Here is a 22500-nt window from a genome sequence, read left to right on the forward strand (position 1 = left end):
AGATGAAAGAGATGATGTCGCGCGATGATAGCTTAAGAATCAAAATTCCACACACAAGACAGTCCTTAATTGCAACCAGCAAAACATAAACACACATACAGACACACAGACACACCTAGGTAGTTTATAGGTAGTGTGCTAGGTTGTAGTGTATCCGTGAGTTGTGTTGCGGTACAAGCAGGCCTCCTGCTTCGCCAAATACAGCAGAATGCACTTGGCCCCCCTCCCCTAACGTAGTACTGCGATTGCTGCGATTAGGCGTGCAAGCTGTAACAGGCAAAATGGCCAAGCGAAAAAAAAAATGAAGAGCGTTGGGTAGCGGAGAATACTGGACGAAAGAAGAGTAATAATATTAATGATAACTGATGATAATATGCAGAGTCGAGGGGACTGCCGTCACGGCAGTGAGTGACGAGTGGTAAAGAAAGAGAGACGAAAAACAAAGAAGTAAAAAATAAAAGAAAAAAATTGTTGTAATATAAGAATGAGAAGCGCAGGTCCCCCAGTGGCAGAGAGAGGAAAAAAAACAGTGAAGAATCTAGCGGATACGAGAGAAAAGTGAGTGGAAAATGATGGTGAAACACCCTTATTACTGTGCGATATAACGTATGAAACAAAGAAACAAACAAACAAACAAAAAAAAGAGAAAAAACAAACGAAACTACAAAAGAAAAACGGAAAAAATACAAACACACAAAAAAGAACAAACAAAAATCGGCAAAACTTTGATTGAGTTCGGGAAAGGGGAGGAGAAAAGAAAGAAATGGTAGCGGCTGCTGCAGATGAGAAAGCTGATGATTCATCATCAGCGCAGCTCGCGATGAGAGCGAGAATCAAGCTCCATTCAGTCTAGTCCGCTGGCTTGGTCAGCCATGCCCTGAGATTTCTAATGTGTGGCCCTTCTAGAACACCGCCAGGACGCAATATACCAACCATCAGCCCAATCCTACTGCTTTGTGATGAGTCAACACACCACCGTCGATCGCGAGAGATCATCGAAAGCAGGATCGAAAACGGGATGGACCCCGTGACGGTCAAGTGTTTTCAGCTCGACGACGCCAGATTCTTCTGTACACACAAAAACACGTTACCGTCCCTCCGCTCCGGGTGCTTTTTGAGGGAAGGATTTGGAAAGGAAAAAGAGCCGCGCAAGACGCGAGCAAAAGGGAGAATCAAGTTTCGAATTTTCGGCATCGTTCTTCTTCCCAACGATCATTATTCCTCCCAGTTGTGTTGCGCTTTCCCTTCTTTCTGCACAGAACAGCCCGCCTGCTGCGAAGCCGACGAGCGCATCGTGTCGAACGTGAGCATAACATTTCCGATTTCCGCTCGAAACAGGTTCTCTGAAATGGTTCCAATCGGTCGAGTGCAGGCGGGTCGGTCGGTCGGTCGGTCGGTCCGTGTAGCACGGATGACCAGAATGGACCAAGGGGACCAGGAACCGAGAACAGGTTACACAGTTATGGAGCGGGAGCGCTCGTTCCTTGCGACCAAGCCCTCTCACCGAGCCCGTTCTTTATCACATAAAATCCGATTCCAATGATGCTGTAATATGGTCCCAGTAGGCAACGGGGGCCCGCACGCAAAAGACCCTATTTTTTCTGTTTCTTCTTTCCCGTTTTATGCTGCCTGGCGAGTGTTGACTTCTCGATCCCGATGATGACTCATCCCCCCCCCCCCTCCTTTCGTGTCAAAGGAGAGCATCGTGAAGATCGTTTGTTCTGTGAGATGTGCTCGGTGGAAGACACCTTTTTCCTTTCCCTCTTTGCCTTTTCATTCGCTTGATTACATATTCACGATGCGTCGCTTGTTTGCGATCAACCGAACCGGTGGTGGAGGGAAGGTTGCTGCTGGTGTCTCTAATGTGAAACCAAGAGGGGTTGTTAGGAGTGAAATAAAACGAAGAAGACAGGGCCGGGGGACACCACACCATCGGACGACGATTTCGAAGAAGCGACACGTGAAAATAAATAAAACCTGTTCTCAGCTTGCACCAAAAGCGCGCGCGCGCGCGCTCGTACAAGTGTGGCAGCAAGTGCGCAACGAAAGCGGCCGAAATAGGACGCAGACGGAGCGCTATCAGCACCAGCAGCATCAGCAACCAGCGTGGCGAGATAATACTAAAAGACCCAGATGGGAAGAAAGCAACAAAAAAGGTTTCGGTTGCTTTAAAAACAACAACGACAAATTTAATCGCAACAATCTGAAGTGAAACGATCCGATTTGGGATCAGGATTGGAGAGCGATCGACACGCAGCTACCGATTCTTATCGTTCCGGTAATAACGGCTCACTCGCTTCAAAAGACTTGCGCGAGCGGGGATGCAAAAACAAGCGACGAACCCGAACCCTTTGCTCGTCTTTGCTCGATACCAGGGTGCCAGGGTTTATCAACCGGGATCGCGGGGAGGGCGCGTGATCGTGGTTTGATCACCACTCGCGACAGATGGCTATCGTGAGTCATGGTGGGAATATGCCGGTCGTGCACGCATACGCGTAAGTACGCCAACAGCAGCAACAAGAAGGTGTGTCGCGCGTCGCACGCATGATAACTAAGTTGGCGACGGTGTCGGTGGTGGCGAAATTTGCTTTACGGTTTTTGTCATTCCAATTCAATCCTCGTCATAGGTCACTTGGATTAGTAATCCTGTTTCTTCGCTGTTTTTTTTCGCTGTTAAAAAGTAAATTAATTTTTGAAACAATTGATCCTAAAATAATAATAAAATGCCTAGCGGCCCAAAAACATTTTTGCTTTTGCATAAAGTGAAGCAAACGAATGCAACTTCCCATAAGGAAACGATGCGTAAACGATAATGCGCCCAAAGCCGAGCCTAAATTACTTAATAACGCACCGATCGTTGCACAGCCGGAAACCCTTCTTCTTCTTCTTCTTCTTCTTCTTCTTCGCCTTCTTCTTCGCCTTCTTTTCTTTTTCCCTTGTACCTCACGAAGGACCGCACACCACAAAAAGGAACGGGCGTCCCTACAAACAAAACAACAACCTGCAACCGTTTAGATGCATATTGCAAGGGCCCCAAAAGGGATAGGCTTCTCCTTTTTCTTCTTTATCGAGAGAACCCCATAGCTTCCACTCGTTTGCCCCTAGGGTCTCGCTGCCCTTTTCTCACTCTCGCTGATGTACCTGCCTGGTTGTGCCCTTTTTGCTGCATCGCAAACCCGCTTTCCACCCTTTATCCCTTTCGATGTACCGGGATCCTTTCGGGTCTTTTCACCTTTTTTTTTTGGGCTCTTTTTCGTGCTAACAGACACCTTACCGAGAGCGCTCAGCAAAGGGGAAGCAGCGGAAGATAATGCGTTATGCGTTTCTGCCGCTCCCCGGGCCTTCAAAAAGTCAGCCCCCGTCAATTACGTTAATGTTTTCCTTCTACTCGGTATATCATCTTCCTGCGAAACGGAATATCTCGTACCGAGCAAAGCAGCATTTTTACCTCCATAATTCGGTGCATTTTGCACACCTTCCGCTAACTTTGCAACCCGCAATTCCTTCCTTCCACCTCACCCGGCACCCACTTGCTACCCCGTTCGAGCCGGCGGCTTTATTTTGGCTTCCAAAGGAGGCCGCGAAAGGATACAGCGCACCGCGGCAAGCGCGTCTCAGTTTCCGCTTCGTTCCCGGTACGCAAGAGAGCACGGTGCTGCCATTTCGCTCGCTCTACCTCGCCCGGGGGGTGCGGATTGGCACCCTTCGATGTAGTGTTGGCTCGCTCCAGCTTCACCTGTATCCCGCACCGCAGGACAAGAAGCGGAAGAGAGGGTGGTGCTTGGAGGGGGTGACTTCGGTTTACCTTCGCTGCGGTACACTCTGGGGGAGAGAGAAAGAGAGAGAGAGAGAGAGAGAGAGAGAGAGAGAGAGAGAGAGAGCGTCTACCGTTGCCCTTTCACAGCCAACTAAGGATGTGTTCTGTGTTGTGGGATCATGGTTATGCTGCTGCGTGAGAAGCGGGTTCGGCCTGCTATGTGCATGAAAGAGAGATAAAGTGAGCATGAGAGGAGATAGTAGCGGCCAGAGGAGAGCAGCATGGCCGACGAACAACGACGACGATGCTGCACCACCAACACGCAGAGCATTGGAATCGTTGTGCTTCTCGGCGCGTTCCAGTTTCCACTCGAGTCGCCAAACGGGTAGGTCGACGTTGTTGTACGCTCCGTGCCACCGCAACAACGACGGTCACGGAGAGAGCCTTCAGTTCTAAAGCTAACATTAAACAGTTGAAACAGAACCGAATTCAATAACGTAGTAGACTAGTGCACCAGAGCAACCAGAGAATTGTGTTTGCGAACCGCTTGTGAAGTGAAGTGTGTTTTGTTTTTCTTTTCGCGAAAACCCTCCACCTGCTGACAGTGTTTTCGCGCAAGAATTGTGAGACCAGCAGGCCAAAAACCATCACTCCTTAAGTATCTCTCTCTGCGAAAGTGCAAAAAGTGTTCATAAAAGTGCCGCAAAATAGCGGCAGGCTTCGAAACGGGGTGTTTTTGGAAGGCTTTTCCGAAGGTGGCAGCCATCTTGCCAAGGCAGACGGGCGAGAGAGCGCGTACGATGCGTGCGTGAGGCTGCGCGTGCGCTGAAGCTGGCCGAGTGAGAACGAAAGAGAGAGAAGGAGAGAGATACCTGGCAACAACAACAGCAGCAGCATTGGCGGCGGCGACGACGGCAGCGGCAACAAAACAACCAAAACAACACCACATCTCGGTGTGCGTGCGCCGCCGTGGCGTTTGTTTCGCGAGTAGTAAAACGCGAATACCGTTGCCCCCCCCCCCCCTGCTGTTGGTTTGAACGGGATTAAAGCTCACACGTGTGCGCCAGCAGCAGCAACTACCTTGTACCTAGTGGTGTTTGTGTGCTGGTTAGTGGTTTCAGTGTCGCGGCTTCCCCGTAGCAAAGGAGCTCTAGCCGACTTCGTGGTTACTTTGTGCGCGCGCGAGTGAACGAAAAAAACGAAAAATATATTATTACCGTTCCACAACGCGGTATTTTTCTCTCTCCCTCTCTGTGTGTGTTAGTGCGTGCTGCTGGGGTTTTCCCCCAAAAAAGGTGCACAACGGAAACGGCGGCAGTAAAAAAGAAGAAGCAAACACACGGTTCTGCATCGTGGAGCTCGGTGAAAAACAACCCCGAACGGAGAGGACGGGGGCCCAAAGCGAAAGCCCCATCATCTGCTGCTGTTGCTGCTGTGTGCGTGTCCATTCGTGGAGTACTCCCTCGGCGTATCCCTTTTGGGGCAAGTTTTTGAAAAATAAAATTGCGACGAGAATCAACTGCTACGCGCCATCGACGGTTGCTACGATTTGGTAAGTCCCGGGACCGGGCGATGAGCGACGAACCCGGCGTTGAAATCACTTGTTTTTTTTTTCACTTGCCGCGAAGCATTACGAGTTTGATTGACAACCAATCAAACTAACAAACGCAAAACCGCGATGGGGGGGAGGAGACGTAGTGGACACGCAACACTAGGAATCGAGAACCGTTGCCAAACAGGGTTGCCAAATCCGGCGCCGGTGCGTTTGTTGCCGCGTTGCGATTATTGATTGAAGTGGTGGCGTCCGTTTTTTGGGGGGGGGGGGGAGCTCAGCACACGAACGATGGCAAAACGCCGCACAAACCTCCATACTGTGAACTGCAAATCCCTCTCGGCCTACCTAGATTTTATGTTGCGTCTCACAACGACACTACCACTTGGACAACGCTGTCCGTCCGTCCGTCTGGCAGTGGCCTCGATATAGCCACAAATCAAAAATCGCACGCGCAAACTGGCTATCTGCTGGCAGTCCAAGCCTGCACGCACCCGCTGCTCGGGATTGTGTAATAAGTGGCGGAATCGAATAATGGAAAAAATGGAGAAAATAATAATTGTGTAGCGCTACCACCATCGGTCGGGTGAGTGCGACCACACGGCGGCCTCGACCTACGCAGAATGTGCCGACCCGCCATCATGGACACAGTGGCCATTGCAACATAGAGTGGTGCAGCCGGAGAAGAAGAGGAGAAGATGTAGATGTGTAGACGATGGAAGTGAAGATGGTGGAGGTCGATTTGCGGGCGCCAGTCGGATTCGCTCACCGAGTGGGGGACATACACGTGTGCCATTGGCGATTCGAAGATGAAAAAAAACCCTTTAAAAAGTGTTTTCAATTCAACAAACCATCATCGGCGGTCCAAGGAGGAGGCCGAACGATTTGTAGGGGTCGTGTTGCGCAAGTTCATCGACTTTGAAAATGGATCTCAGGAGGGAAGGGACCGAAAAACTTTGGTGTCGATCCAAGGCTCCACGAGCACTGGAATGCTACGGCTTTCTGTTTGGCAGCTTCGAAAGAGAGCGCCACGCGCCGTTGGAAAGCTGCCAAGGAATTATGCGTTTTTTTTTCTCTCTTCTAGCAATAATGGTCTATCGATGGGAGAAGTTGCGGTGACTTGGATTCTGCCAAGGATATGAGGTTCGTTGTCGTTTTGATTGGTTTTTGGGGAATGTTGTATGCAATCGTAAGGAACAAATAGAAGAAAGGGTAATGAAGAGAGCTCTCTTTGATTTTTTTTTCATTGATTGTTGCATTTAATACAAAGCAAAGTGACTTTTAACCTATCTGAAGTTAGTATGTGGAATCAATCCACTAAGTAAGGCTGATATGCCAAATCGGTTTTTGTATCTACTGCAAAAGTATTTAATTTAATTGCATGATTGCAATGCAAAAGTACTAAATAATCTTCAAAATAAAATTTAATTGGTCTCAGCTTCTGTTATAGAACGTACAACTGTCTATTCTCTATTACCATTATCGCATATTCCGGTTGTTCATCTAATCAATCCCTGAGCAGATTAATTTGATAATTAACGACGAAAGAATCGACTCCGAATGGTATTCATTAATCACTTTCCCCGGCGGTGAAATGGGAGTTCAACTAGATAAACAAACCGCGTTAGCCTCCCTTATCTTCTAAACAGAACATTAAGGGGGAAGGAGCGAAAACATTAGAAGGGAAGCGAAGACGCACAAAGAAGTAAAAGGTATCAGCCAGCTAGCGCCAGCAAGCCAAAAACAAAACAATAAATTCCCCTTTTGCTTACTGCGCTTACTTACTAGTTCGTAGCACCGGCGCCGACACGAATCGTAGTAGACACAGGGGAGAGGATGTTTGTCGAATGTTGCTTCGCTTCGAGTGACAATCAGAAGAGGGTGGCAGGCCACGCGTTGCCGCAGCAGCAGCATAGCGCACGTGTTCATGCGGGGTCTGTCTTTGGTGCATATGTGGAGACCACCGGGCGATTGTCTCTTCCTCTCCTTGTGCACTTACCACCACCCCTCTGGGCGGCACCATTTGCCACTGATGCAGCCGGGCGCGCGCATGCACGAGGAGGAGCAGGAGGGCTGAATGGATGGACGTTGAAAATGAAAATACTGTTTTGCGGCTAACCCCCGTGCACATGATAGGGTCGAACGTTTGACCAGCACCACCAGCACCAGCACCAGGTGTGTTTATGGATTAACACGCGTGGTCAGAAGGCGACACAAAGACGGGGAGAGAGTCCAGGCCGGGGGGGGTGTGGCGCGCTGTCATAGGTGCGCGGCTGACCGAGCACCAACCAACCGACCGTTCGCTAAATGGAATTGGGGTTGACGTTGTACGCCGCGTGCTCGGTGAGGGTTCTTGGGGTTTTCGGTGTTTTTTCCTCTCTCTCTCTCTACGTTTCTAAATGGCCATTGGCTTTTGCGGGCGCGCGTGCAATCGTTATCTTTGGTTTGAGGCACAAAATGCATATGCATGAGCGTCCCGGGACCTCACGAAAGATGCAGCGTGTGGTCTGCCCGCACGCACCGATAATACAGAGCGAAAGGTAGTTGCACATTGGTACTTGGTGCGTATTTTAGGCACGAAAAGTATGGATATTAAAAATGGCAAAGCATGTAAAACGTTTGAAAACAGAACTCACAATTCATGGTTCAGCGATCGATCGACGAAAGTAGAACTCTTTTAGGTTTCTTCGCCATTTCCCTTGCAGAAGATGCTCATGAATGAGACGTTATTTCCATTGCTACGAATAGACAATCCACAGGACACAGCAGCCCATCAAATGGCCATCAGTATCTGGCAGCAAGCCAGCAAATGGTTGATGATGCTGTGGACGCTGATATTGCCCGAGCGGGTTCGTCGCTTTGTGTTTTTTGTTTGGGAAAATGTGTTCTATAGCGTAATGTTGTGTACCGGTGCGGGCGGAAGTGTTCTGACTGTTTCAATTGCACAGCTAGCGTGGTAAATTCCGCCACGAACTCGACACCACAATTGAGCAGTGGCATTGCTGTTGGTGCTGCATTAAACACTGGCGTCATTTATCATAGTTTGGATTCATTCTTCTGGAAAAACCAACTAATAGTGATCAAAACAGTAATTTACACGATGACGAATAATAACTGAGTTGCTTCTTCACAATTCCCATGAAGAGAGCATTTTGTTTTGATATTCTAAAGCTGTTCCGGGATTTTTTTTTTTAATAGAACTGGGAACTGCATTTCAAATAAATTATTATGTAACATGTTTATGGTGTCACGAGTGCACTTCCTTCGTTTTAAGGCCATCATTTATGACAAAACAGAGTGCTACGGTAATCAGCAACTTTTCACTTCAATTCTTTAGAACGAACACAATCCGTCAACCGTAAACGAATCACTATTAAATGCATGAATAAAGATTGTACACGTTGGTCCATCATTGATATTTCTTCCTTTCGAAGCTCAGCAAGGAACTGGCCGTGATGGTGAATGACAAGCGCTATCATACTGTGTTGCATTGATATTCATCTGATCGATTTGGTAGCAATATTTTATTTCTGGTCATAAACTTTTAAAATTGAAAAGATAGCTTCTTTACAAAGTTAGTTTATAGAAGAATGATTTTTTCATCAAATAAATAACTGTGGTTTTAAAAATAACGCATTGTTAATAAATCAACTAACAAAGAAATGGTTGCTTAAAGTGATTTTGAGCTTTTGAAATGCTTTTCATACTCTGGCGATGCTTTACAATTGCATTTCAATGAAAGCAATCGCCTAGAGTACGTCTTATTTCAACCTTCATTTAGTATTCAATCATTTTGTCGTCAATCGCTTTAAAACATACGAGATACTGAGACCTCGCCAGCGATTCCATTGAAATCCCCCGCGCGAGGATCATCAATAATGCCAATCAATCAAACCTCCAGCAGTAAAAACTTCTGACATCTATCGGGATTGAAGATCATACGAGCGATACGAGAAATTCTATGCGATTGGAGCCATCAGAGCGACCAGTGGATGAGAACTATGAGACTCGATTCCTATTTTCCTCCATTGCGTGTCATCCGTTACCCTAGCATTTACTATCTATCTGTTTCTCTCTCTCTCTTTCTTCACCAGAAACCCCTCGATTTACATTGAATGGCCTGTGGGGAGAAGCCTAGTGCGTGTCCGCCGGCCGGAGAGTTTTGTGAAAATCCCATTCGAATCGGATCGATTATCGCCGCGGATAAGAGAAACAACTTGCGTCAAACTGGGGTAGCGATCGGAGAACGAAACACGGTGTACTACTAACGGTCCAATCGCCCGGTCCGGGCTAATACAAACGAAAGGAAACTCATCGACCGAAACCGTGTGGCGAAGGGAAAAGTAAAAGTTTCCATTTGACGTCCGTTCCAAGTGCCGCGGAGGAGGAGAAGTGGTACTGCGAAGCAAGGATGAGCACGCTATCGATCGGTGGTGATGGACAAAAGGTGGTACCAGAAGCAGAAGGTGGTGATGGTCCCGGATCTAACGTTGCAATCACACGAAGCCGGTGGTAAAGAGTCTGTCTGTCTGTCTGTCTGTGCTTGTGTGTTTTGTTCTAAGTGAAACAATCAGTCCACTTCCACGGTACGTAAGGTAAAACATAAAGCGAGACGAAAGTGCATCGCGTAAAGTGATGGAGCATGCGGGTAAAACGAGAGCTACCTCGAGCCAGGCGCACCGGGCGGAGCGGCGGAGGATGAGCACGTCGCTACAGAACCTGGCCACCGATCAACCGGACCACCATCATCTCCGGAGAAGGTAAGTGGCCGTTTGTGTTGGTTTGCGGGGGGGGGGGGGGGGGGACATGAGGGAGTGGGCGTAGAAACAAAGGAACGACTCTAGGAAGGAAGAGGAGCAGGCGCTGGGGGCGGACATTATTTGAATTGCGTGGGCACCTCGACTCGGGGATGTAATCGTGTGGCCGCGCAGTCCGATCCTCTCGCATCTCGAACGTTCCTCCGCCGTTGCTGGGCACCCCTTTCGACCGAGCTCGAGTCTCGCGAGCCTACTACGATGGGGGCCCGCTTCTATTCTGCTGTCGCACTCTCTTTGTGGGCTCGCGTACGCATCGCTCTCACGTCCGAGCGCACGCTCACCGCTACTCACGATGCCCGCTTAAAACGCAGCCATTGCTCTCACCGCATCTCGATCCAATGGGGAGATTGGAGTAGCAAGATCCCCCCCTACGCTCCTTGCGGCATCTCGCGCGCACGCTGGGGAGTACACTGCGCTGCGTTTAGCTCGTTGCTCGCAAGTTACCTCGTGGCGTTACAAGTGAACGGAACGTCTTTTCGCAGCTCCCCCAAATGGGCCAGGGATTCCGTGTTGCGTGCATTCGTGTGAAGAAGAAGCTGTGCTAAAAGTAAGACGCGTGCTGTGCTGGTGGTAGTAGCACTTACCTACCATTGCCGCTCAACTTTCTCTGTCCTCTGTTGCTGCCTTTGTGCCAGCTTGGCGGGCGCGGGTGTGTGGGCGTACTTTGGTGTGCGTGCGTTTTTGTTTTCCAATCGGTGGTGGAGGTGGCGGGCGGCTGCGGGTACCCTTGACGCACGAGCGGGTGTCGCGGGCGGCTCTCAAGGCCTCCACACGAGGTTGACGAGGTGATGTGTGCGCGTGTGTACATTTCCATACAAACCGCCGCCGCCGTCGTCGTCGTCGTCGTCGTCGTCGTTGTCACCCTTTTTGTCGCACACACATACACAGTGCTGTGGCACCTGCGCTGGCCAGTGATCTTCTGGTCTGGTCCTTAGTTCCGGTCCCATGGTTACTAGGTTGGTGCGTACCCTGACAACGCGATCACGCCACAGCCAGCATCCAGTGCTTCTTCGATGGAATGCGATTAATGCGGGCGCTTTGGTGTGAGTGTGCGTAGTGGCAACAGTTAACTTGGATTGCTTTGCGTGCCTTCTTCACCTGACACCGCGAATCGAGCAACAGCAACAGGCAGGCAGGCAGGCAGGCAGGCGACTACGTGAAGTGCTCTCTTGTGGGCTCTCCGCGGCTGCTGTGCCCGCGTGTGTACGTGTGTCTGCGTGCGTCTTGACCCTCTTCTCCTTTCGCGCACCAATCCCCGCTGGCCGGTGGTGGTGCCGATTTTTGTGACATGAGACCTCCGTGTATGGCCTACTTAGTGGGGTAGCAAGCAAAACCACCGGCAAACAAAAGTTTCGGCTCAGTGGTTTCGGTGGAGGATCGGAGTGACCTTTGCCGCTCCACCTGGTATGTGGTTGAAGGACTGAACCAAACGTTGAAATGCACAGCAGCAGCGCCGTAGCCTAAGGAGAAGAAAAGTGTAGGGGGAAAAAGTTGTCACAACGTGTGCTACTAACCGTGAATCGTGGAGTTACTACTAGGACCGTTACTAGCGTGTGGTTTTTTTTACCGATTTGCGTCCGGTTTTTCCTTGTTTTAATTTCTAGCCAAGCAAACCACGGCTTCCTTCCGACTAATCTTAACGTCTCTGTAATTTTTATCCGTCATGTTTTTTTTTTATTGTAGTTGACGAATACGAAATACAAAAGTGAGTGTGAATGTGCATGCAAATTACCAGAAGATTCTAGTGCATAGGTGCATGTGTAACGGTGTGTCCGGGTTCGCTTGTTGTGGCTACATTATTGTCCGCTGATAATTCCCTCTCCCGGTTTCGTGCCGCCACCGAAGAGGCACCTGAGCACACGCTGAGCCACTTGGACGTGCGTGGCACCGTGGTTCACCCACGCACGCCAATCGCTGTCGGCCCTCGGGGGGTGGTTCCGGTTGATAAAGGTTATCACCATCAAATTCAATACTCGCGTCAATATCTCGCGCAAAAGCAATCGCATCGCCTGCTGTGCCTTGTGTTTTTCTTCTCGCGTTCCAAAGTGTGCCAGTGTGTGTTGGTGTTTGTGAGCCAATAATAGTAGCTCCAGCAAGGCAGCAACAGCAAAAGCAGCAACCAGCGAGCTAGCCAACCCAACCATTGAGACGCCTGACACGTTGCCTCACACAACAACGGCCGACCTGATCGATCGTCAACCGACAGCAACAAAGCACTGTAACGGAAGTAACGCTGGAGACCCAATGGTGTTCGTGTCGTCCTTCTTCGATCGCAGCAGCGATCCACCGGATAAGCAGCCTCAGCCGCAGCCGCAACCACAGCAGCCAGCTCTCGAGAATGGAATCGTGATGAAAGGGTTGGTAATCGATTGATCAACAATCAATGATTTTGGGGTGGTTGATCAGAGAGACCCGGAGGCGAGTTGCCTTGAAGGATGGAGCGCGGTGTGTCGCGCTCCGTTTCCTGTCTCCTTCGTCGCCGGGCGTGATCGTTAAAATGGCGGCATCAGTTGGTGGTTTTACGACGTTGCGACGCGGAACTGACATCCGCGCGCTCGCGCCACTGGCATGCCACTGCCAGTCGTGTCACGTACGTTTGGAGTGCGTGCGCTTGTGTGGCTGTGTGTAGGACGATGATGGCTTCACCAAGGGCGGCCAATTCCCACGTGTGGTGCCATGGTTTTGCAATTCACCACGCGGGGTACCCGTTTACTGTCGACTCCGTTGACGCCCTTTTCACTTTCAGCACCGGTTCACTTCCGGTGCACGCGGTAGGGCGATGATGCTGCTGTGCATTTCCTCTCGGTTCAGGATGCATTTCAATTGATTATTCTTGATGCGATTGGTGCAATGAAATGAGCCAATAACATGCAAATCTTTCACTCGAATGCATGTTTCTTCAGAGCACCTTCCAGCGCGCTTGATCAACCTTTGTACGCTCCGCATCGTCGTTGGTCGACAAGATTAAACGAGCCACGCTGGATGCAATCGCATTCGCGTTTAATCCCCGCGTCACTGTGACCGTCACTAGCCACTAATTAAGCCAAAAATGTCCGTCCGACCACACGGTTACCTTGGCAAAAAAATGTGTGGCTTGTTTTTGGCTTTTAATGAATGGTTCTCCACACTCCCAAATAGGATCCCCCATTGTTGATTAAAAGTCGATCCAACTGATCGGCGCTGTTCTCATCCTGTACCGTCGAGCAAGCAAGATGCGCAGGGTCGCGTTCTTATGTTTTTGTTGCTTTCTAGCGATCAATGCTCTCGAGCTACGGCTTTCGAGCTCAACACCAGATACTGTTAATGAAACTGACAACGACGATGATGACGATGATGAGGGCTCCGATTGTGCGCTTCCGACTGGTGCTGATAAGGCTACCGAGAGAGCGCGGACGACTACCGTGCCATTATCGCGCGGAACCATCTCTCACATGTCCATGGCTCGGTGAGCCCGAGTGTGTGGTAATGGCACCTAATCGGATTAACCGAACAGCGCCTCTTGCCCGGCAGATCCTTTGCTGGTGGGGCGTCGCAGGTTCACGTAATGTCTGCGGCGTCTACTGCCCAGCTGAGCTAATCTCTGCCGAGTTTTACACAAGACACAAGGAAGGAACACTTTGAATGCCCTGGTGGAGGAGAACAGCTACAGACAAATCGTTCCGTCAGCACATAACTGACCTTTACGATGTTCGTTGTGCCTATAAGGTGTGTCTTGGTGGGCGAATCAGAATCATGAAGATTCGGGTTTCCGATAGGAAGAAAAAATACTTTCATGCTTGGTGGCCTGTGGATTTCGACTGTTTTTTTTTTGTAATTTCCGGTAAGCTGATATCGCTCCTCTCAATCCTAGGGCTTCCAAGCTCGTCTATTCGTCCATCAGGAAAAAAGGAAGAGTTAATAGTCTAGGTCGCCGTCTGTGCTGTACAGATAATTGCCAGCGGAAGCAATAAAGTGAACAATATTAGCAGCATCATAAGAATGCGTAAGCGAGAGCTTTTAGAGAGCCTCTAGGGAAATGAATCTTGATAAAAGAAGTGTAATAGGTGTGTTTCATGATCTTGATCACGTATAGAACACTAGAACCACATGCTCTGTTGCTTTAAACATCTTCTGATTGTTCTCTTTAAAATATATGAGCACACATGAGATGTTTATCTTTGCTGCATGTACAAGACAAATTTAAGAGCCAAATAAGATGGTTAGATTGATAACGCAGACTTGACCTTTAATATTCCCAACTATTTTCTTATACAACACAACTCCAACCTAATACGATTACCACATAAGCCAAAAGATGATGATTTGGGAAGGCGATGAATGTTTTACAAAAAAAAAAGAATACAAATGGTAACAGTGTCACAAATTAAGAGCCACTGTTGCAAAAATATTCGTTGCAAGTTGCAGTTGCAAAATATTGTTCAAGTCGAGATTGTTAGGGTGCATCGTTTCCTGCACATCGCTGATAACCCCGTTCTAACTGCGTTCCGATTGAAGTCCCACATTCCAGCATGCTTGCAGTTCGATTTGATTCAAACAAAAAACATGTTTTCCTTTTTGCATCCCACTCGATCCAGGGTGTTGGCTGGGAGTAAGGTCAATAGTATCAACAGGAGCATTGAACGCTGCTACTGGAACGGTAATGTTATATCCTTTTCAAAGCTCGTTAAAAGCTTCCGCGTTCTGCACACCTCCACGCCTCCTTTCATTTGCACTCCGGTGCGTTGAAAAGAGGCTCTAGCGCTAATCGCATTCTGTTTACGACACGGAAGGCTCACAAAATGGCATTTTTCCCTCTCTTTATAAACTGCTTTATAAACTGCACGCACACACCATGATTCCTGCGTGCAACGTGACTTTCACAAGGGAGACGGGTCCCTTGGGTGGCTGGCTGAAACTTCGGCGCAAACAACAATCACGTTCAGCGGGGATGATCGGAGTTTTGTTGTAATAATTTTAATCGGCGGCCACCCTCGTAGCGCAGGTTAAGAATCAGATTAAGACGTTGCCGCGCTACCGACACCGGATGACCCGTCGTGATATTGCGCAGCTTCTGAAAAGGAATGAAGGATCGATTGAAAAGAAGAAAGGTTTCCGTTTCAGTCCAGCTTCGAACGAAGATCGAACAACACGTCCAGTGGCATCGCAATCTCCTCTTAGCACGGTGGTAGAGGTAAAGAAAATACACATCGCAAAGAAATTGTAAGTGCGAGAATTTAGTATACAGTTGTGTTCAAAATAATAGCAGTGGCTGGTTCGAAAGCTAAAAAGTAACATAAAATGATAATTCATGCATCGATTCGAAATCTGTTTGTTGTGTATACAAAAAGGAACAAAACTAAATAAGAATGCATAGTTTACTTTTTAAAATCAGCCCATTACTAAGGGCAATTTTAAAATAACTAAAAAAGTAGCTGTTCAAAAAAATAGCAGTGTTTCACCATTCCTAGTATTTTCACTCGAGAATATCAAATTTGAAAAGAAAAAAAGGTTCCGTGGTACAGATATTGTTTTTTCCACTTCAATACTTTGTAGAATAGCCTTTATTCTTGATTATAGAGGCGCATCGCTTAGGCATAGAGCTTCCAAGTCTTTGACATCGAGGGACAGGGATCGCAGCCCACGATTTACGAATTACTGACCAAAACTCTTCCATTTTCATCGGCTTTGCTTCCGAAACAGCACATTTGACATCTACCCATAGATTCCCAATGGAATTGAGATCAGGAGACGGCGCTGGCCACTCCGTAACCTCGATGTTCTTCGGCTGAATCCACGCTTTTACGCGTTTACTAGTATATGTAGGATCATTATCCTGTTGAAATAAAAATTTCAAAGGAATTTCTTCTTCAGCATAAGGAAGCATGACCTAGACAAGGATTCTGGTGTATGCATGATGGTCTATGATGCCTGGTATACGATAAAATGGCCAGGCAATATAGGAGGAAAAACATCCCCATACTATTATATTGGCCTCCTCATGTTTCAATGTCCTTACCGTATTCCATGGTCGAAATTCTGTGGCAAATGGACGTCTTACGTACTAAAGACGGTATTTTGATCCAAACAACACTATTTTGGATTCATCAGATCACAAAACATTGCGTAATTTTTCCTTGGACCAGTCGACGTGGATTTTTGAAAACTTAAGACGTTTAGCAACATGTTGATTCGTCAACAAAGGTACTTTACCGGGACTTCGTGCGTACAGATTAGCTTCTATTAATCGTCCCCTGACTGTTACTGTGCTCGCAGACAAGTCCAATGCATCCCTAATCCTGTTGGAAGTGATTGTTGGATCTCTCCTCGACATGTACACTATCTTTCAGCCAGTCTCCTGAGACTTGCATCGCTGCCGGCACTAGTTTTTGCCTCCGCTTTCCATTTTAAATCATTGCTGATCATTTTGGCAAAGCATCCCAGTAGTTTTTGAACCTGCAAGTACGATTTTTCTTACTTTTCCATATTTTTAAAATAAAATTCCGATTCTCATCAGATCAATGGTTAAAGGGTCCCATTTTACTGCTGTAAAAATAAAAAAGTCTTGCCTTTCGTTAATTTTTTGCTTTTTACATATTAACCGATTGATGGAAAAGCAAAACGTGCAAAGAATTTTTTTTTAAACACAAAATAACAATGAAAATAACTTAGAACCACTCACCACTGCTATTATTTTGAACAGTATAAAACAGACGTTGCAGCAGTTTTTCGCAAAAATATCAGCAAGTTATGATATTCTTGGTGCAAGTAGTATGTCTATCTTATCAGTGATCCCACCACTACCCACCCACATGATTGATTGATAAAATAGACAACGCATACTTGAATAATGATCATTTCTTTACTGGGTGGTTCGGCACTGCTATTATTTTGAACACAACTGTAAATGCGCGTAGTGCTTACTGTTTGGAATGTGTTCGTATGGGCTGTGAATTGACCGTCGAATTCCTGTGAGTTTTTGAAAGATCTCCAAAGAGGATTGTGGTTGTGACGAAAGGAACAAACAAGGCGCTCCCAGGAAAGCTCATTAAAGAGGAAAAGTGTCAACGGTCGCTGACACTGCGGTCGCGGCCATCACTTCACGCCTCAACAACAATAGACGGTCATAAACGGCGCGTCTCGTCCATCCATCCATCCATCCGTCGCGATCGTTGTGCCATATTTGAGAGTTCAAAAGAGCGTGAAGTATGTGAAGGATGGCAAAGGATGGATGGTTTGGTGTTTGCTTAACGGTGGTAGGGATGCCCCATCTCGTCCACCGGAGAAGGCGAGAAGTTGCGGCTTATCGAATCGCCACAGCTGCCATGGGCGTAGCGAGGGCGAGCGACAAATATGGTGCGCCGATCGTGCGCACACCGCAGACACCGACAACCGAGATCACCGTCACGAGATAGCAAACTTTACGGTGCGCGCTACTTACGTACTTCTTTTCTCACCTCAGACCAGTAATTAATTCGTAGAATCGGACCACTTATGGCTGCTACAATGGGGCTCTGCTTCTACGAATCTATTATTAACCGCGTACTATCGTCAGTGCCAATTGTAATCGCGCATTCGTGTAACTCTATCGGATAGTCGCATTACTCTTGGAGCATGATGGAGTCTGATAACATACCGATGGCCGACACCTTCGCGCCAGAGTGGCCTGGGGTGTCTAGCTTACTGCTGCCATCGGCTCATTAAGATTAGGGTCACGCAACGACAGAGCACGGCGCGCAGATAGCGCGAGAGCAGTGTCACGCTGTGCTGGTTCGTCAATCAGACCACAGGCCACCGTTGGGGCGACCACGTTGGCAATCGCTTTTGCCATCGAGGGAGATTTTTTTTTATTATTATTTCCAACTAATCTGCCAGGTGGTTGTAAACGTCTTTGTCGGTTTTTTTTTAACAAACAAACGGTAGTTCCATTTCTTTCTCATTCTCTCAAACAAATTTCGGTTCATTGCAAACAAATCTGCTTTGACGAAGAATGTTTTTTTTTTTAAATTTCAAGACGTGAAGCTATGTATTTTTAAAGCATCCTTCGCGTTTTAGGTCGTCAGATTTTTGTGTCTTTTGACCGATTTCCACTAGCATAATGTTCGAATACTTTTTTTTACATTTAACGGTTAATTAAAGATAAGTGCCATACGAACTAAATGGAGCTTTAATTCAAGAGGCCACGTAGAGTTAGCTGGATCCAAATCCAAACTTAACCAAAGGAATAGATCTATGAACACAAATGGTATCCATCCAAAGTGTTTATCGTTCTCCGATGTAAAGCAGAACGGCCTTTTGACGTCATCAGCGAATTTTCTTCGTTTGCGCGACAAAACAGTTGGCGATGTGTTCGGTTCTTAGCTTAGGAGGTCTGCGCTACCAAGGGGTGTGTTGTTCAATTACACTAGTCTCTAGTTACCACAAAAAAAAAACAACTTAAACAAACTCAACATTTTGCCCGATCTCGTGCCCCGTCTCAAAACTATCTCTTCTCAAGTTTGAAGGAAAATTTTTCAAACCCCGTACCTGCCATTAACCAACCGTGTGTTACCATGTTCCCCGAGAATGACGTTGGCAAACGTCGGTCGCACGGATGGTGGCCCTAGACAACATCACGGCACAGTTTACTGCCGCTTCTTACAAACACGCCGCACATACAAACACACAAACGGACCGTTGGTGCCGTGTTGGGTTGCCACACACCGCAGCGACCTCCAAGGCACGGTTTGCCGAAGTGAAGTCGCGAGCAGCAAGCTGATAAGATAAAACATATTGCGATCGCTGCCGACGGCGACGATAGGCGACGCACCGCCTGTGCCTCTCCCTTCCCTCGCCCTGCCACGCAAACGATGCGGATCGATGCGGATATTTGGCCAAAGGCGCCCCCATTCATGCACCATAACTGCGTTGTTGTTTTGCAAGCGTCACAAAGTACCACGGACACTTGGTAGTATTCGTTGTTGTTGTTGTTGTTGTGTAGATGGAACGCACGGTACAGGGCTAGGGCCCCCTTGTCATGAGGTAGCTGAGGTAGCACTTTCGAAAAATCTCAAAAAAAAAAAAACAGTTCCCAAAAAAATTATCTTCCACCAACGTTTGGCCCTGTTGGCGTATCAATGGAGCGACGCGATCTCGCCGGGGCCGTCCGCACGCGCGCCGAAAACAATCGCGACGCGAAGGTGATAAAATGGGAACCACCGGGCCTTTTTCCGGAATTCTGGACCGAGTGGCCACAGCACACTATTAATAGCACGATTGTCGCCGATGGTGGCCACAAATCAGTGCTCGCATGATGATTGCGTAGGACGGGCAGATAAGGCAAGGCCCATTAGGTGATTGGGAGGCAGTGGGGGTGGTGACCGCGACTACCAGCGACCAGCTGCTGCGCCAAACTAAACTTTACCACCACTTGATGGGAGTTCAGCTGTTGGGTTTTTACAAACATCTGGCAAATAGAGAGTGAGCGAAGGGTTTTCACTATTTCCCCTCGAGGGTAACGGGTGATTGTTGAAGAGATTGCTGGCCTGGCCGATGATTAGGTGTAATCTGTTATGGCGCTGCGACGTGCGAGCAACCCTCAGGATCGAGCCAGCCAGCCATTAACCTTCAAAACAGAGAGCGCGCGCGCGTGGTCTCTACTCCGGAAGGTAGTTTTAGGGTTTCGAAATGTTAGTTCTACTCTCGACGAGGGGGGGAATCGATACGCGGCGTTGCGACAACCGTGGCCGCAGACCTTTGTAATCCAACGGAATCTCCACCGGAACACCTGTCGGAGTGCCGGATCGGCGATAAGATATCGTCGTGCTTCGGCGCTTCGTTTGCAATGTGTTTCCGGGAATGCGCGCGAGGGGGGGGGGGTGCTTCAATGCCAATATCAATACCGTCTATCTTCCGAGCGATTCTAATACCTCTCTCTTTCTCTCTCTTCCTTTTTATCATCTCGCTTACAGTATGATGTCCATCCAGGAGGAGCTGGCAATAAAGAATGAGCAACAACACCAGCAGCAACAACAACCGGCCCCTCCGTATCCCCAGCTGATCTACGGTGGAACGGGTGTCGTCGATTACGGTGCACCGGACAGTGACAGCAGCCCGGACAATATGGTGGCACATCATCATCACCACCACGTGCAGCTGCACGGTGGGTGGCCTCAGTTGGCGGCCGCGGCCGGTGATGGCGTAGCACCACCACCACCACCGATGGCTGGTGGTGGTGGTGGTGGTGGTGGTGGCATTGGAGTCGGAGGTGTCACCGGTGGTCCGATACCAACGAAACCGGCCCCGCTCGGTGGCTGGATGGATGGGTTGTTCGGCTGTATGCGACCGGTTCTGTCGCTGATCGGCAAGAGCCACATCATGGAGATGAAGAGCAAACAGACTGAGGATTGGGAGATCCCGTACGAGACGATCTCGGATATGGTGTGGCTGGGCAGTGGCGCCCAGGGGGCGGTTTTCTGTGGCAAGCTGCGCAACGAGCTGGTTGCGGTGAAGAAGGTGCGCGAAGCGAAGGAAACCGACATCAAGCATCTGCGCAAGCTCGACCACGAGAACATCGTCAAGTTCAAGTAAGTCACGATTCTGCTGCTGTGGCTGCGGCTGCGGCTGCGGATACACGTGCCAGCCCCGTGGCTATTTATAGCTAATATCCCAGAGGGGGGGGGGGGGCCTGGTTTGTTCTCCTGTACCTCTTTTACTGTTTTTGCGCCACATTTTGCACAACCATTCCCCTCTCCTGACGGTAATAATCCTGTTCATACGATGGTGGGCGTCAACTGGTGCTGTGGTCCATCGCGTGTTTCTGTGATGAAAATGTGGCCGGGCCACATCGCGTGACTGCAGCAGCGCACCAGGTGCACCACCACCACCAGGACCTCGTCCCTTTCTTTTTCGAGTGCGACAACAATCGAGGATACCTACTTGCAAACGAATGTCCTGCTGCTGCCAACGAGTTCATTTCTAATGTTGTTTTTTTCCCCCATTTCGATTTTCCCTCTACTCACACAGGGGTGTCTGTACACAGGCGCCAGCGTTCTGCATCATCATGGAGTACTGCCCGTACGGACCGTTGCACAAGCTGCTCCAGGACAATGGTGGCATCATTCCGCCCCAGCAGCTCGTCTGCTGGTCGCACCAGATCGCGCTCGGTATGCAGTACCTGCACTCGCACAAGATCATCCATCGTGACCTGAAAAGTCCCAAGTAAGTAAAGGAAAGGGCAGTGAGAAAGGGGAAACATATTTACAATCGAAGAACCCAATTGGAATTCGTTCGAGGCGTGCTTGTATGAAAGAATAGAGCATCTCCTTAGAAACGACAAAAAGCCACCAGTGTGATGATAATACGGCCAACCGCGGCCATCTGTGGAAGCAATATGCGTATGTTACTTGCCTCGGAACGTATCAAATATTTGCCCCTCACTGTATGAGGTCTCTCGAATGTTTCGTAAGCACCAGCAGCAGCAGCAGCAGCTTACAGCCGGCTGCACGCGAACCCAGAAAACGGGCGGTAATTGGTTAAATAAGGTACACGCCAAGTACGCACCTTGTGTTGTGTGTGGTTTGTGAAGCGGTGGGTAGCGGTCCTCCGGTGTTGTTATCAATTCGAGTTTGACGCACTTTTCTCCACTTTCTGCTGGCAGTTAGCGCGCTAGCGCACTTTACTACACGCTGCTCGCACTGTCGGGCGTGTGTCTTTAGCTACTCCTAGGGTACTTTGATCCTCGGTTGCCTTTGGTTGCCTTTGGTTGCCTCGGTTTTAAAACCATCACCGTTGCCCGTGGAGGAGCCATCACATAAAACGTTACACGAGAGACCATTTGAGAGCAAAACCGGGCGTTTCCGTGGGGTTGCTTGGATGCACGCACACGCCACTCGTCGCCGCCGTCGCGTTGGTTTCCATTTTTGGCAACCATTTTTTTTTCAGCCCGAAAATACAAAAAAAACGTCACACTCCGCCGACGGTTTGGTGAGAGTTTTTGCGACTGTATGGGGTGCTGCAAGTGTAGCGCGTGTTGTCTTTCTGTAATTATCTTGACGTCGTCTTTAGATGTTTTACAGCAAAAAAAAAAACAAAAAAAACAAAAACTCCGTCGCGCCAGATTGTCTCGAATGGAAGGATGGTTCGCTGGTGGTAAACAGCGCGTGAGCGTGACTAGCGTGAAACCCGGAATGAATTAAAAACAATAATAATAATCTCGCTGAACCGTGAACCAGGGCGGGTGGACGGACGGTGGCAGGAAGATCGCAATTTTGCGCTCTCTGTGGCGAACAAGGAGGAATGGGGTTAACGGGGAAAAGAAAACAGGATTCTTCGACGACAAGGACTCGATAGGGCATCATCTGTCGTTTTTTTTTTTTGCTAAATGATGCCATCCAATGATGCTTCTTATCAGGAGACTG

The 22500-nt window shown here is 48.6% G+C and overlaps 1 protein-coding gene across 4 annotated transcripts in view; it reads left to right on the forward strand.

Annotated features, from left to right (window-relative positions):
- The first annotated feature begins 4144 nt into the window (after window positions 1-4144).
- LOC126575051 (mitogen-activated protein kinase kinase kinase 12) overlaps window positions 4145-22500 on the forward strand; it is a 25012-nt gene continuing 6656 nt past the window's right edge. Inside the window, exons 1-4 of one of the 4 annotated variants that reach the window (XM_050235544.1) lie at window positions 4145-5309; window positions 9404-10069; window positions 20053-20667; window positions 21107-21301. In XM_050235544.1, the coding sequence (XP_050091501.1) occupies window positions 9945-10069; window positions 20053-20667; window positions 21107-21301 (935 nt within the window). In that variant the 5' untranslated portion in view covers window positions 4145-5309; window positions 9404-9944. Of the gene's footprint in view, window positions 5310-9403; window positions 10070-10587; window positions 10674-10908; window positions 11083-11809; window positions 12484-20052; window positions 20668-21106; window positions 21302-22500 lie in introns of those variants that run through there. The other 3 variants (XM_050235545.1, XM_050235546.1, XM_050235547.1) reach the window with 3 other exon arrangements.

The sequence above is a fragment of the Anopheles aquasalis genome, chromosome 3, assembly GCF_943734665.1.
Source record: "Anopheles aquasalis chromosome 3, idAnoAquaMG_Q_19, whole genome shotgun sequence".
Taxonomy (NCBI): Eukaryota; Metazoa; Arthropoda; class Insecta; order Diptera; family Culicidae; genus Anopheles; species Anopheles aquasalis.